Below are 14,965 nucleotides of genomic sequence, written 5' to 3' on the forward strand. Positions count from 1 at the left end.
ATTTCCTTATTTCTTTAGTTTTCCTTCCAACGGAGCACGTCTCACATTTAACTCTTACTCAGATGATGTTTATTGTAAATTTAAGTAGTGTTTCGAAACGTGTATACTGTATAGTTACATCCAAGGTTCCCCGTTCGTCAGTCTACTGAGCAACAAGCGTTTGAAACGATTTATTTACTTTATAAACCACGTACGTTTACATTATCCTAGAACGGAAACTACTGTTTTACATTAAAGGTAATTTACGCGAACATACTTCAATAAGCACTTTGTAACGATAAGAATGATATCCATGTAATGGCATCTGGTACAAGCACTAAAGGAGTTAAGTACTTAGCTTCGTTAAGAACCATTAATATCAGATACGGCGATAAAAGCACTTGATGACCAATGTTTGGAGCCGAGCTAGTCTGGTTTTTTGATGATTACAAAACGGCATATTATAATAATGAATATTTAACAAATTTTAACAGGCAGATACATATTTAAGAAAAATAATATGGGGGTCATTATCCGAGCAATAGAAGCCAAACAACAGTTTTCATTCTTTTCTGTTTGATTTTTGTACATACATCACGCAAGAAATACTGCATAGAATTGAATTCATTTTGCACAGATATATTGCTAGAGGTCTTACTTAAAATATAAGCTCCATTTTATCCCGAGACTTGTATCCCGAGACACTTTTATACGCGAACGAATCTAGTAACATAGGTAATAAGTATATGAAATATCAACATATGAAAATATATTTTTTTTACAAATAAAATCAATATGAGTATGAGCATTGCATGAGCAGTAAAATATTACATCCATTGAGATGGTTTAATAAGGAAATAATTCAATTATGTATTTTTTTCTAGTTTCCACGTCGCATGCATAAAATGCAAACAATTCTCAAGAAGTCTTATATAAATTCGTAAAACAGGTACTTATATGAAAGTGAAAGAATATCGAGGACCAAAAGAAGAAAGGAGGCGAGGTCAATATATTTGTGTCTTTATGAGCATTAAATAACTTGTTCTTCTAATTGATCCTATCACGCAGACAATTAAATCAAATTATAAGTATCACAGTTACAGAAATAAAATTGACAATGATGCAACGGGGATTTTTCAGGACTACTGTTAGGTCAGTAACCTATATTCTTTGCAAGTGAAAAGACTGAAGTAAATTCAGGGACTTTACTACGCCCGATTTAATAATTAAGTCGAAATTAGCACAAATTAATGAACCGTTGCATTGGCAGATAGCTGCAATATGAACTTCCCCTTATCCTGTTATAGTTACGTATAAGCGTTTGATTCACGTATGCATTTGATAGATTCCAGAACATGAACGTAATCAGACAAATTACCATACGCGTACAATTACGTTCTGTTCGGTCTGGTTTAGATTATTTGAACGTCTGAGTACTAGGTTTAACATAGACTATTAAAAGAATTAGTACATACCTACTTTTCGATACATATTAATTTAATATTTCAGACATACATCAATCTACCTAGTCTTGCCATAAATATTGTAATAAAGAAAAAAGAAAATTGTTAACTGCAAATAACATTTATTACTTTTACAGTGTGTCAGTTTAATACATAAATATAAAACAATTAAAAATATAAAAAGCTTATTCGAAGTGGTCTCCATTGGCTGCAATACAGTCCTTTAAACGATGAGGCCAGTTATCAATAGAAGCACGCACTCTTTCCATGGGAAAATTCTTCACTGCCAATCGTATAGATTGTTTTAGGGACTCCAAATTATCATGGCGTTTAGAGCAAGCTGTACTCTCTAAAACTGACCACAAATCATAATCCAGCGGATTAAGATCGGGACTAGACGACGGCCAGTCTTCAGCTCTGATGAAGTCCGAAACGTTCGATTCCAACCAAGACTGCGTGGACCGAGCTTTATGACCCGGCGCCGAGTCTTGCTGGAAGGACCATACTTGGTTATTGAACATGGTGATGTTAAGGGGCTTAACTACCTTCTCAAGAATGGTATCTTGATACACTTGTGCCGATGTTTTGATACCTTTTTCACAAAAATATGGCTCAGTCACTCCTTCATAGCTAACACCCCACCAAACCATCACTGAAGTCGGATAATGTCCACGTTGCACTCTGTCGACTAATTGGGAAGCTTCCTTAGAGCTTTGAGCATAAATACGGTCATTTTGTTTGTTAAAATGTTGCTCAATTGTAAAAATTTTCTCATCCGTAAACAAAATTTTTCTGTGACCTCCCTTTGCGTACCGCTTCAGTAGTTGTTTCGATTTTACCACCCTATTCTTCTTTAAATTATCAGTTAAGAAATGGCCAGTGCGTCTCTTATAGGCTGCAAGTCCTAAGTCATCTTTTAAAATACGCGACATGGTTCTAGGTGCTATCTTCATTTCCCGAGATAAAATCTTTTGCTTTCGGACAGGATTTCTTCGAATTCTTTCCCTTACTGCTTTGACCACCTTTTTCGTACGAACACTACGTGGACGGCCAGATCTTTTCTGTCACAAACAGAGGAGGTCTCATTGTACCTATTAATAGCCCGGTACACAAACATTTTACTAATACCAAGTGTATGGAGAGTTTTAAAAATTGCATTTGGCTCCATACCTACTTTGTGTAATGCTATCACAGCGATTCGGTTCTCTTTATCACCCCACACCATTTTAATATCGCAAAATATTTTACAATGTATTGGCGCCAAAATGAGAAAACACAATGAACAATCGTATAAAAATGACAGATTCGAAATTCAAATGTAATATTTTTTTATAATTAAGTGTAACAGTATTTATGGCCAGACTAAGTATATTATGATATTAGGTTTGAAATCGAAAGGCCATAAAAATTATTATTTGATCGAAGTTTCCTTAACTCATGCGTATATTATTAGTTACTACTACAATACCATGTTTCGTAACCCAATTTAAATTTAAAACCAATGAATATTTTATTAAAATTCAAACAACTGCAAAACCTTTACCCCTTAGAATATTGATAAGATAGTAAGATTGCGATTAATTATCAAAAAACCTTGAACAGAGATATTAGCTAAAGGGGAATAACATTGGAAAGCGAAACATTCAACAGCGGTCATTCAGAACAACCTTGGCGAGGAAGTTGACAAAATAATCTGAAGAAGAGGTAAAAGAGTTGGCAGCATGCCACGATAAAAAACGAGAGCTGCGCCGGCGCACACTGCGCTGTTCACCAGACGTGCATCAAAACAACTAACAAACGTCATAACTTGAGTCCATGAAATATGCATGAATATTTATGGTGTGCACGCAAGGGAATCTTTTGTTCCAATACGATGTTGATTTATTATTAGATAGACGTATCACAGGAATATTAAAAAGATTCGCACCTACTGCGTACATGAGTGTATCTCTTCCCTTCGCTGCTTTACAATTAAGACATTCCTTTGGAATCGAGCCCACAAAACAGACGGTTAACACCGCATTACAATGCGGCAAACGCTAATAAAATCAATTTGCTAAAAATAAGTTACCTCAATGTCTAGTTCAGTCAACAAGTTAACACACCTAACCTGGTATTCACCTAAAAATAAATTAGATGTCGAAACAAACGACGAACCACCGCTCTTAAGTGTGAATGCAATCAATATTCACATCAATGAATGAAATGTTTGTAAACTTTTACACCCGCATAGCTATTAAAATGCATGTTAAAAGTAGGACATGATACCGAAATGGACATGGTGGGCCAACTATAAACAAAATTGATTTTATTTATTTTTTTATTTTATTAAACGTATTCCAAGAATGTAGTTACCTACTTACATATTATCTTACTTTTTAATGTAAAAAATATTCCATTAAGCACTACAATTTTTAATCGGAACGACATAATAAATCCATCCTACCTTAGCAATAGTAAAACCTGTAAAAATCGCACGGTTCTGATATTTGGACTAGATTTTGTTATAATCACGTACAATGGTTTCAATAATTTACTTAATTGTTTTAAATTAAGGAGGCTACCAAGAACTTAGCAAAAACAACATTTTCCCACGGCGAATCTGTAAATTGTAATATTAACTCTAAATATTATCAACCAACAAAATAAAATTTAAATACTTGTCGATGCATTTCGTTATATCATAACTAAATGGGTATACATATGTGATAAGATATTCAATTTTAATTTACAACTTTAATCTCTTTAACTCGATGGTGAATTTGCAAGCAAATGATAAAACAAGACTTACATTCCATCCAACGGCTTCCACATAACGATCAATCTTTTCGTGCTCATCAGGTTCGGAATCAGTATCCAATAAGGTTTCATTTCCACTGTCGGAATCTCTGGTTACACTACGGATTTCTCCTTGGAGTTCTGCCTCCGTTCTTTGCTCGCCATCCTGCACTTCGACTTCTTTTAAAGGAGCTAAAGGTGTTGCCTCTTCTAGGGCAGCTCTTTGCGATGCCTGCTTCAAAATCGAACCAAACTTCTCAAAGAAACTGTCGTCTACTTCTTGTATCCTGTAAAAAAGAAACATTTTGTATTTAGGCATAATAGGCATTATGAGACTAACAAACTGACAAGGTGACCAGCGCAGTGCAGTACCAGACAGTGCTTCTTAGGTAGTTCAAATGCGGATGGTGTTTCTATAGTTATAGACAATTATAATACTCATCATTAGGCGAGCGGCTTACCCTTATAATTCGTATCAGATAAAAAAGTAGGTTAACATATTATTATTCTTAAGGTTTTACTATAAATCGATGAACAGGCTTCGGCAAATTATACTAAACAATAATGTCAATTAACAAACATTGTCCCGCCTATAAGTTCACTTGTTTTTAACTACGAAGGATAACGACTCCCCACTGCTCACAGATTTTGTTACATATTTTTGAATATATTATTGTCAGTGTAATACAATTTCTGTAAGTCATACAAATGAGCAGGTAAGTAGCTATTTATAAATAAAAGACAACATTTGCAGTTAACACTTTAATTATCATTCCAACAATAAGTAAAAAAAAGATTTCCTTATTTCTTATGAGAACCTCCTCGTGAGAAATAAATATATCCTTTTTAGAATAGAATTTTGTGTACATACAACTAATAAATTCAATAATATACGCTATATTCATCGCACAAGTGTTTAACAAATACCTATGTGAAGCATGCACCGCCTACAACAAATTTATCTTTGATTTTAATTCAATCCTAAGGAGCTTTTACTCTTATTTAGAATGTGTTTGATGTATAAAATGCACAGATGTAGTAAAGATTAAAGACCCAATATTCAATTTTGCATTTAATCAAACCTTCCTACTGGAGTGTCTGAAGAGGAAGATATAATGTGCCTCCATGTTGTAATATATTGAGACATCCTGCATTCTATTCCAATGTCGGACAATAAGTTTTGAGTTTTTATATACAATTTAGGACATTGGATCTCCCAGAAAGTTGATATCAGATGGTCAATTGTAAAAACTAAAGAATACATTATCAAACTTTCATGTTTATGCATTGTATGTGTCTCATGACAATGGCACAGATAGTTAGAAGAATATAGGAACTCCAAGCAAATGTAAGTTCATGAACCTTTTCATATACTTGTTACATTTTTTAAACAAAAATACAATAAATAACAGAGGTTTGAAATTTCTAATTGCAGCAATCTTTCCAGCAGCTGCTCGAGTGCAATGGCTATTTAGTAATAATTACACTCAAAATGTCAGTTATACATATAATATTATAGACTACATTTTGAAAAGAACATCAAAACACATACTACCAATCTAACAAGGATTGTGTTTAAAGGACCAAATCAATATCTTAATGATCAGCAGAATTTCTAAAATGACTAGTTGCAACAGAGTAAAGTATACATTATAAAGCAGCGATAGCCTAGTTGGTTGTGGAACGGACTGCCAAGACGAATGTCCGCAGGTTCAAATCCAAAAGGCACACACCTCTGACTTTTCTAAAAAATCATGTGTGTATTCTTTGTGAATTATCGCTTGCTTTAATGATGAAGGAAAACATCGTGAGGAAACCTGTAAACACGGGTGTGTGAAGTCTACCAATCCGCACTAGGCCAGCATGGTGAACTAAGGCCTAATCCCTCTCAGTGGAAGAGGAGGCCTGTGCCCAACAATGGGACAGTATATAATACAGGGCTGATATTAAAAAAAGTATACATTAGAGTAAATAAAATACAATGGTCTGTCTTAGGGTTTCAGTATTGCCTCTTCATGTGGATATAACAATTACAAGCTTTTGTAACACAAATTCACAATTTAGTTGTGATAAATATAAATTATTGCACAAACCATCTATTATGGCAAGATAAGTTGATTATTACACATTATCGTAATTGTAATACCTATTTTACAAATGTTCTAAGTAATATTTAACTCTATAATCACAATTCACTGGAAGACTGGAATGATTTGACAAGATACAGTTATTCTAATATATTACAAAGATAAATATAAAATAGCCACAATCAATGTATATTCCTACTATGTTTGTTTTGCAATAATTATCCTAAATTGAAAAAGTTATAATATTTGAAGGTAACATATAAAATGCAACTTATTTATTAAATAACATATAAAACAAAACATATTTAGACTTATTGTTATAGATAACATTTGGTAACAATTAAAAGATGCCTCATAAAAAGAAACCATAGCCTCATAGACAATACAGCTTCTTATTTATCTAAACCAGACATCAAAGTGTATTTTATGTCAGTATATTCTTCAACCCCATGTAAACTGCCCTCTCTGCCTATACCAGACTCCTTAATACCACCAAATGCAGGCTCTGCAGCTGATAATATTCCATCATTTATTGCCACCATTCCAAACTCGAGTTTTTGTGACATCCTAAAAGCCTGGCCCAAGTCTTTCGTAAAGACATAAGAAGCTAGGCCACTTCTGGTGCTATTGGCAATCTTCAAAGCCTCAGCTTCATTTTTAAATTTTAGACAAGTTGCAACAGGCCCAAATATCTCCTCTGTGAATATGTTCATATCGGGTTTCACATTTATAAGGAGAGTAGACTCATAAAATTTGTTGCCAAGTTCAGTGGCAAACTTGCCACCTGCAAGAACTTTTGCACCTTTAGATACAGCATCATCCACAAGACCAGAAACCTTCTTGGCTTGTTCCAAGTTGACAAGAGGGCCACAAGTCACTCCCTCCTTTGTGCCAGGTCCTAGAATACATTTACTGCCAATTCTTGCCTTAAATTCTTTTACAAATTTATCATACACATCCTCATGTATAAGGAACCTATTGGCTCCAATGCAGGCCTGACCGTTGTTTCTGAATTTTGCCAACATGGCTTGATCTACAGCATGTTCAATGTCAGCACTCGCAAAAACAATAAATGGTGCATTGCCACCTAATTCTAATGCAACTCTCTTAACACCCTTAGCTGCAAGTCCGTACAATATTTTACCAACATGTGTTGAGCCAGTGAATGATATACAACCAACGCTGTGGTCTTCACACATAACTTGGCCAACAGCTGGGGCATTCTTCCTACTGGCAGTAACCACGTTAATCACACCTTTGGGCACTCCAGCCTGATGAGCCAATTCAGCTGCAGCTAGAGCAGACAGTGGGGTATCTTCAGATGGTTTAATAACACAAGTGCATCCTGCAGCCATGAGGGCACCAACTTTCCTCGTAATCATAGCGAAAGGGAAGTTCCATGGAGTAATAACAGACACAACTCCAAGAGGCTGCCTCGTCAATAATATTTGTTTGTTAGGCCAAGGACTCGGGATAATTTCTCCATTGATGTGTCTGGCTGTATCAGCAAACCACTCAAGGAAAGAATTGCCATAAGCCACTTCACCCCTGGACTCAGATAAAGGCTTTCCAGACTCGGCTGTTATTACTTGGGCCAAGTCTTCAGAATTCTTCTCACACAAATCGAACCATTTTCTTAAAATGCGAGATCGTTCTTTGGCTGTTGTGTCTCTCCATGTCTGAAAAGTATTAGCAGCGACCTGTACTGCATGCTTAGTATCGTGAGCGTCCATATCCGGGATTTCTGTTATTACACTATCGTTAGCCGGGTTGGTCACCGGAAACAGTACTTTACTCTGCGATTGCACCCATTGTCCATTGATGTAAGCTTGTTTTTTCAACAAATGCATGCGCCTACATTGGGTGATGTATAATTTGTAATTTTTTGATATACTTGTACGCAATAAATCCATATTAATGGAACAATCCGTATCCGCTGTAATGTATGCTCTACAACGGCAAGCGGTTGACGCAATGGAATTGATCACGTTATATCACAGTTATTTATTGCTGAGATAACAGTTAAACACGTCGCTTCAATTGACGTGCAGAAACTTTGTTGAAATTAAATATTATGTTTTATTTACTGTAGTAGATAACAGTAGTTCATTTATAATAATTGGACAAAAATAATTTACGGCCGGCTACCTAGTCCGTATATTGACGTTTTTGTCTTTTGACATTGACGTTTACGTAGATAACACTTAACGTTTCATTTCACACAATATCTTTTCTTCATTTCCATTGTAGTTTATCAAGACATTTTATATTATAATAAAATATTATTAACTAAGTTTTACTGGCGACTTCGCCCGCGTGAACACTCTATCCGATATAAATATCCTGCTATAACAAATATTCCTTATTTAATTGTTTAACTAAAATTGTTGGTTACCAACTGATTTGATTTTTTTTTTGGTTTGATAAAAATTTACAATATGGTCATACTGACCATATTGTAAATTAATAAAAAAATTATGGTCAATCAAAAATATAATTGTATTTGTAGTTTTACGGGCGTCTATCCACCATTAAATCGGGCGTTTATAGGTACTTTTAGCTAGAGAGAAATGCCGCTCAATTTCTATAAACTATAGTACTTATAATGAAATAAATAACATGATGTACAACATTTAACACATTTCTTATAATGTTTTTAAACACGAAAATATATATTTAACTTACAAAAAAAAAATTACGAACTACATATAAAATCTTCGCGTTCTATAAAGAAGCAACCACGCCGCAGTTACCACCAGAGAAAAACGGACAAGAAACTCTAGTGTTTAAAATCACTGAAAAAAACTACAGTGCATGATATAAAGGATGTTACTCTTAGCGTCCACACTGCCAATAACAGAAATTAACAAAATCGAAGAGTGACGTTCAGCACCAAGCAAGTCGTATGGCATCTGGTTTCAAACTTCTACAGGCAACGGCAATCGATAACAATGTTTTTTGTTTTTCAAAAGATATGTAACATTACTTTATGTATATACTAACACGGCAACATATACTAACAATAATTAATAACATTTTGATATCAGATGTTGCTGAGTACCAAACACTTGGAAACGTTGCTCCACAGAAAGTTACTGCGGTGTGGATGCACCTTAAACCGTATTCGACATTTATGAAATTGTCGCCTCTTGAACGCAACAGCGAACACATCTAATGTATCGTGTAGTTGTAGTTGTATGTAGCTCTATGCCTAATATGGCATTTACATTTCGATGATGGCGTTACACTTGTCTATGCGTATGTGTTAGAGAGTAATCACATGTCTACTCCTTGGGGCATCTATATCACATTTCTCATATAAATAAAAACTTAAATGCAAAAGTGCATAATATGTCTGTTATGTACTCACAACAGGTATAATATTATGCACCAATCCAATAAATCAAGATTTAATGAATAAGTTAAAAAGTCAGTAAATAAGTACTTTTCTAGAGCAGGAACTAAGCTTTTTCCAACCTTAAGTTAGACGATAGAAAAGGCGTAATTGAGGGTAACTTAATCTGGATACTTTATTCTACAAATAAATGTTAATAATGTTTAGGGTGGATAAATAACGTGGACACACGATGGGTAAATAAGAGTAGTTGCATAAAAATTCTTATGACCTGACACTTCCTGTCATTCTCTACTCCCGAAAGAGTAGCAAAGTAAATAGTAATAGCAGTACTAGATAGCAGTCACGCCGCTTGATAGCTAAGTATATCCCAGGTCACCGTTCATGCACACACAACTAAAAAAATATCCACCCCACCGCTAATACCCACTATAGAGAAGCTGAATAATAAGTTAATGTTTCACTTCCTTCAAGCAAGGCCGTATAATTAGTAGGCGGTAGTAAAAGCAGTAGTAGTTAAATAAAGATTGCTCATAAATTTTTTACAGGGTCCTAGAATTGGCTGCCGAGATCCTATGGTGAATCAGGGTTAAAACCATATTTAATAGTCACAACCATTAGCCCACCCGCTTTCTCAAGCATGAAAACACTATACAAGGTAAGCTCATCATTCAGGGGTGGTATAACATCGCATAAAATTATTTTTTTTTAAACTGCCAAAAGCACCCAGGCACTTACTCAATTTTACAGCCTACCTAAATGTATAAGAACATAAACAAAAATATCTTAACAACAATCGCAATTCTGAGGCATCTGTCACATACTTAACACTTTTGTTGTTTTATATAGATACTTGTTAATGGTAGGATTTTCATATCTATACAAAGAGCGACCACCGTGCGAGGTACACAACACTGCGTACTATAGTTGGCCCACGCAAGTGTGCCGCGTACCAGGATCAGCCTGTGTATAATTTACATCCGGTTTCGAACAGGCCAACATAATCGTGTCAATTAGAGAACGTCGTCATCTCTCGTCAATCAATAATCTATGTGGACTTCCTTGCACTCAGATTTCTTCACCAGATACAGTGGAGTCACTTTGCCTTTGAAAAAAGTGTTTTTTATGTGCTTGTACATAAAAAACACTTTTTTCTTGATAAAAAATTTCTCCTTCTAGATAAGTTTTATTAATTCTATATATGTTGCCACCATTATTCTGCATTCTAAATTAAATTTCATATTTATTTTGGCAACCACTCCAATGGACATAATAACTTCACACTAGTATATAATATAACAATTTCAAAGTTATTACTATATTATTTTTATGTATTCACCGCAAAATACTATGATGTGTTAATTAACTACTTTAAATGTTACTTTTTACACAATAATATAAGTAAATGCCGGTCTCCGAAATGAGGTTACGATCTTTAAATCTTTATATTTATTCGTAATTTAAAAGTCAGTTATCTCACAAAAAGCCATTTTTGTGAGATTTTAACCAAACGATTTTTACAATAGGGGACCGGCCTATACTTGATTTTGTACATTATTCTATATGTAATGGTTAATAATACGAAAAAGAAGCACTCCTGCGAAAAATGCATAACAATTGGTTAAAAAATGAGCGAGTAATTCATATTTAAAATATTGTAATGTGCAGAAGTGGGCGCGATGTGGGGATATCGCTTCATCTCTTTTTCGCACGCGTCGTAATTCCCGATGACGTCACATGTGGATATTTCGTCTCTTTTCTGTTTCTTGTTAATTACCCCTTCTACCGAAATTCAAAGACTTATAACTTGTTGATTTTTTACCGGATTTTAATAATTCCTTCTGTGTTATAATTTATATTATGTAAATATTTGATAATAGTAAAGAACAAAAATGAGTCCGGTACCCTATAGCTGCATGTACATTTTTATCTTACGGAAATTTCTGCTTTGCTGGAGAGAAAATATAGGAACCCGATGAAAATGTATTATAATAATCGTAATATAGGTAGTATTACGAATGGTTAAACCAATAACATTAGGTACATATCAAGCACGTGTCACTAGAAGATACGATAAGAACTTACTTGGTTTCATGCTCTTCCTCCTGAATGGATTTTTGTTGTTGAAGTTTCTCATAAAACCCCCTCCACATTGATTCTTCATCCATGTTGAAAGATTTTATTTAACTTCACCGAATACACTTATTTTTAATAATACTTTTAATACACTCTAGTTATCTTAACGGCTCGAGACTCTATGACCATAAAGATATGCAGATACCCACAGTCATCGAAATGTAACGTGAATCACCAGAACACGAGTCATATGCTCTCAAAGGTAATGACGTAAACACCGCAAACTAACTTTGAAATCTTGAGATTGCACGGAACAGTTAGCTGTACCAATGTAGCAGGACTGAGAGACCACAGTTCTGATCCACTTAAAGTTCAATGACACCTTAGCATTTGATTCACTTAACGATATTTAGCATCTCTCACCTATTTTATTTATAATAAACACGTCTGAGAGCGTTTGTTTTGGTTTGGTGTACGTATGTCGAACCAGACTGACGTAATTCAAGGCGGCTTTGGACAGTCGACGGTCGTTCTGCGCACACCGCGCCACGGCACACGGCAGTAAACTAACTGATCTGCATCAGCACGCTTGCTTTTGTAATAATCAACGTCGCATAGTCACACACTAATAAATATTGGAACAATGATTATGATCTGCACATTACTTGTCGTTTAGACTTTAACATGCAATTTCTATTCTTCTTTCTACCAACGTTATAACCTACAAACAATCTAGGTTATGTGAAAAATCAACAAGTGTTAGTAACTTTGAAAACAATTGCAACGAATAAAGAAATAGTAGCTTATATTGTTTTTACACATGAGATTTATTCATATACATGGTCATTTTGACATTGCATTACTAAATTAAACCACATACCTACTTACTCGTCTTCACCTTTGCTGACATTGTGCCAAAAATCATCCATTAATAACTTATATTTCCAGGAAAAATCCTGGTTTTAGTTTTGTGATTTTTTTTATCATTTTGTAGTTTAATACGAATATGGCGTGTGCGTGGGTGTATTTCTGACTGAAAGTATGATGTTGCTGCTGCAACGAATACTCTAAGAGTAGTAGTAGTGGCTTTAGGGCGCATAAAATTAAAATTACTTTTTATTAATATTTATTTTGTTCGAAACTTACACATCTTTATTTTACTTCTACGGCTCAAGTAACTTATTGTTAAGTGTTATTTCCAAGTAGATAAGTATGTGGTTTAATTTAGTAACGCGATGTCAAAATGATCCTATATATTGAGAAATTTTGAAATTGCAGAAACGGAATACTTTTACAAATTCATAATAAATTAGACTTAGCAGATACTTACCTATTCAGTGATAATTTTATATATATTAAGACTCAAAGTACCTAAGCTTGTGATATAGATTTATAACTCAAATAAGATCAATATTTTGAATCTTCAATAATACATAATATAATAGAAGAAGAAAACATGGAGTCAGCCCTCTTGCTCTGAATGATGCTAAAATAAGCGTAAAAAGAGAAAATTTAAAAAGATTGATACATAAGTGAAATGATATCGAAAGGGGTATGTCGTAGTCGGTTAACAATCACAACGTAGCCATTGGACACCCTGACCCACTAAAGGGACAATCGTACAATACAAGACAAGCATTAATATGAAGAATAAAAACTTTATTGCATAATTATTTGTCCGTTTACTTGTTAAAATTAAATATTTTTTTAAAAAGTATAGATAAGTGCTTATTATTTAAAGTGTGCAAGGTGCCATTTCGACGAAACAAAGAAGTTAATCACGCAATGTTAGTCATAATGTGATGTTATTCGTATCGCTTCAAAGGTGAGGAAAACGAATACAAATTATATCATCATACTTTTGAATAAAGAAGAAATATTACACGGAGTTATTTAAATTGATTACTGCAACTATAAATAAACAGGCTTGTAATCAATGTGTCATTCTATGTAAAGACAAGTTGTGTCTGCAAGACATGAACGCTGAAATAGATACGTTTTATGACACAAAAAACGAAACACCAAGAATTTTTCCTATTGTTTTATGAAATTAATTTATCCACAAATAAAACAAAAATTGTAGCCAATTTAATTCAGTTCTAGTTATACCTTGCAACATAAGAAAATTGTAAGAACCTAACGAAATAATTATTGATTCTAGTGTCAGTGGCCCCTTTTGAAGGTTGTGCCCTTAAATTGCCCAATTTCCCTAATTAGTAATCCGTCGTAGTCATTCGTAACGTGCCTAAAAATAATTATGTATGTGCTTACTAAGCAGTTAGCTATAGGTGTTTAAATGCATAATAATCAGCGGTTACGAAATTACTGACAATGGTAAAACTTATTATACAAGCAGCATCGTATAATATTATATCAAGAAAAATATATGTCCATGTAAATACGTTTAAATATTCAAAAGAGAGAAAAGCGGCGATTGCCTAGTTAGGTGTGGAACGGACTGCGGAAACGAATGTCCCCAAGTTCAAATCCCAAGGGCACAAATGTCTGACTTTTCTAAAATCATGTGTGTATTATTTGTGATTTATCGCTTGCTTTAAAGGTGAAGGAAAATATGGGGAAACCTGCATACCTGACAAATTCTCTATAAGAACTTTGAAGGTGTGTGAAGTCTACCAATCCACACTAGGCCACTATAATCGAATTAAGTACACATAGGATCACATTGCACTTAACGTTGGTTTTAAATAGTCTAACATTATAAAGCTGAAAAGATTGTTTGTTTCAACACGCTATGTCAGAAACTACTAAACCGATTTTGAAATCTTTCACTAATAGGATGGTACAATTATTCCTGAGTACTACTGACTACTTTTTATCCCGTTAAAATATTTATCCCGGAAAAATTTTACCACGCCCGAGGAGCCACAGGCAAAAGCTAGTTAATAATAAAGGTAAACATAGCTGTGCTAAAACAACCTATATTTGACGTCTCAAACTAACTGCTGCTAATTAGATGTAAGTATATTTTTGTGACAAATAAAGATAAAGTTTTATTATATAAAAACGTTATCATTGGTAAATAAGATAATGTCATCGCGAAACGAAGCGTTAATGCGGCTGCGAGGATTTCTCAAAACTAAAGCTTTACCAAATTCAACGACGCACGCGAGGGTCGTAGACGTTGTTTTGATCAACGTCGTACGTATCGATTCACGAACTTAATTATTCTCCTTTTATTTCTACAGATAAAAGTCATAATTATTATT

The 14,965-nt window shown here is 34.2% G+C and overlaps 2 protein-coding genes across 2 annotated transcripts in view; both read right to left on the reverse strand.

The window, feature by feature from the left end:
• LOC115444030 (protein unc-13 homolog 4B) overlaps positions 1-14,965 on the reverse strand; it is a 43,708-nt gene that overhangs the window by 14,508 nt on the left and 14,235 nt on the right. The window contains 1 exon segment of the mRNA XM_030169642.2: positions 4,234-4,507. Coding sequence (XP_030025502.2) covers positions 4,234-4,507 — 274 coding nt within the window.
• LOC119189806 (glutarate-semialdehyde dehydrogenase) lies at positions 6,206-8,488 on the reverse strand. Its single transcript, XM_037440433.1, has one exon. It carries the CDS (start codon positions 8,218-8,220, stop codon positions 6,700-6,702), a length of 1,521 nt encoding a protein of 506 aa, XP_037296330.1. The 5' UTR covers positions 8,221-8,488; the 3' UTR covers positions 6,206-6,699.

Source organism: Manduca sexta, chromosome 19 (assembly GCF_014839805.1).
Source record: "Manduca sexta isolate Smith_Timp_Sample1 chromosome 19, JHU_Msex_v1.0, whole genome shotgun sequence".
Lineage (NCBI taxonomy): Eukaryota > Metazoa > Arthropoda > Insecta > Lepidoptera > Sphingidae > Manduca > Manduca sexta.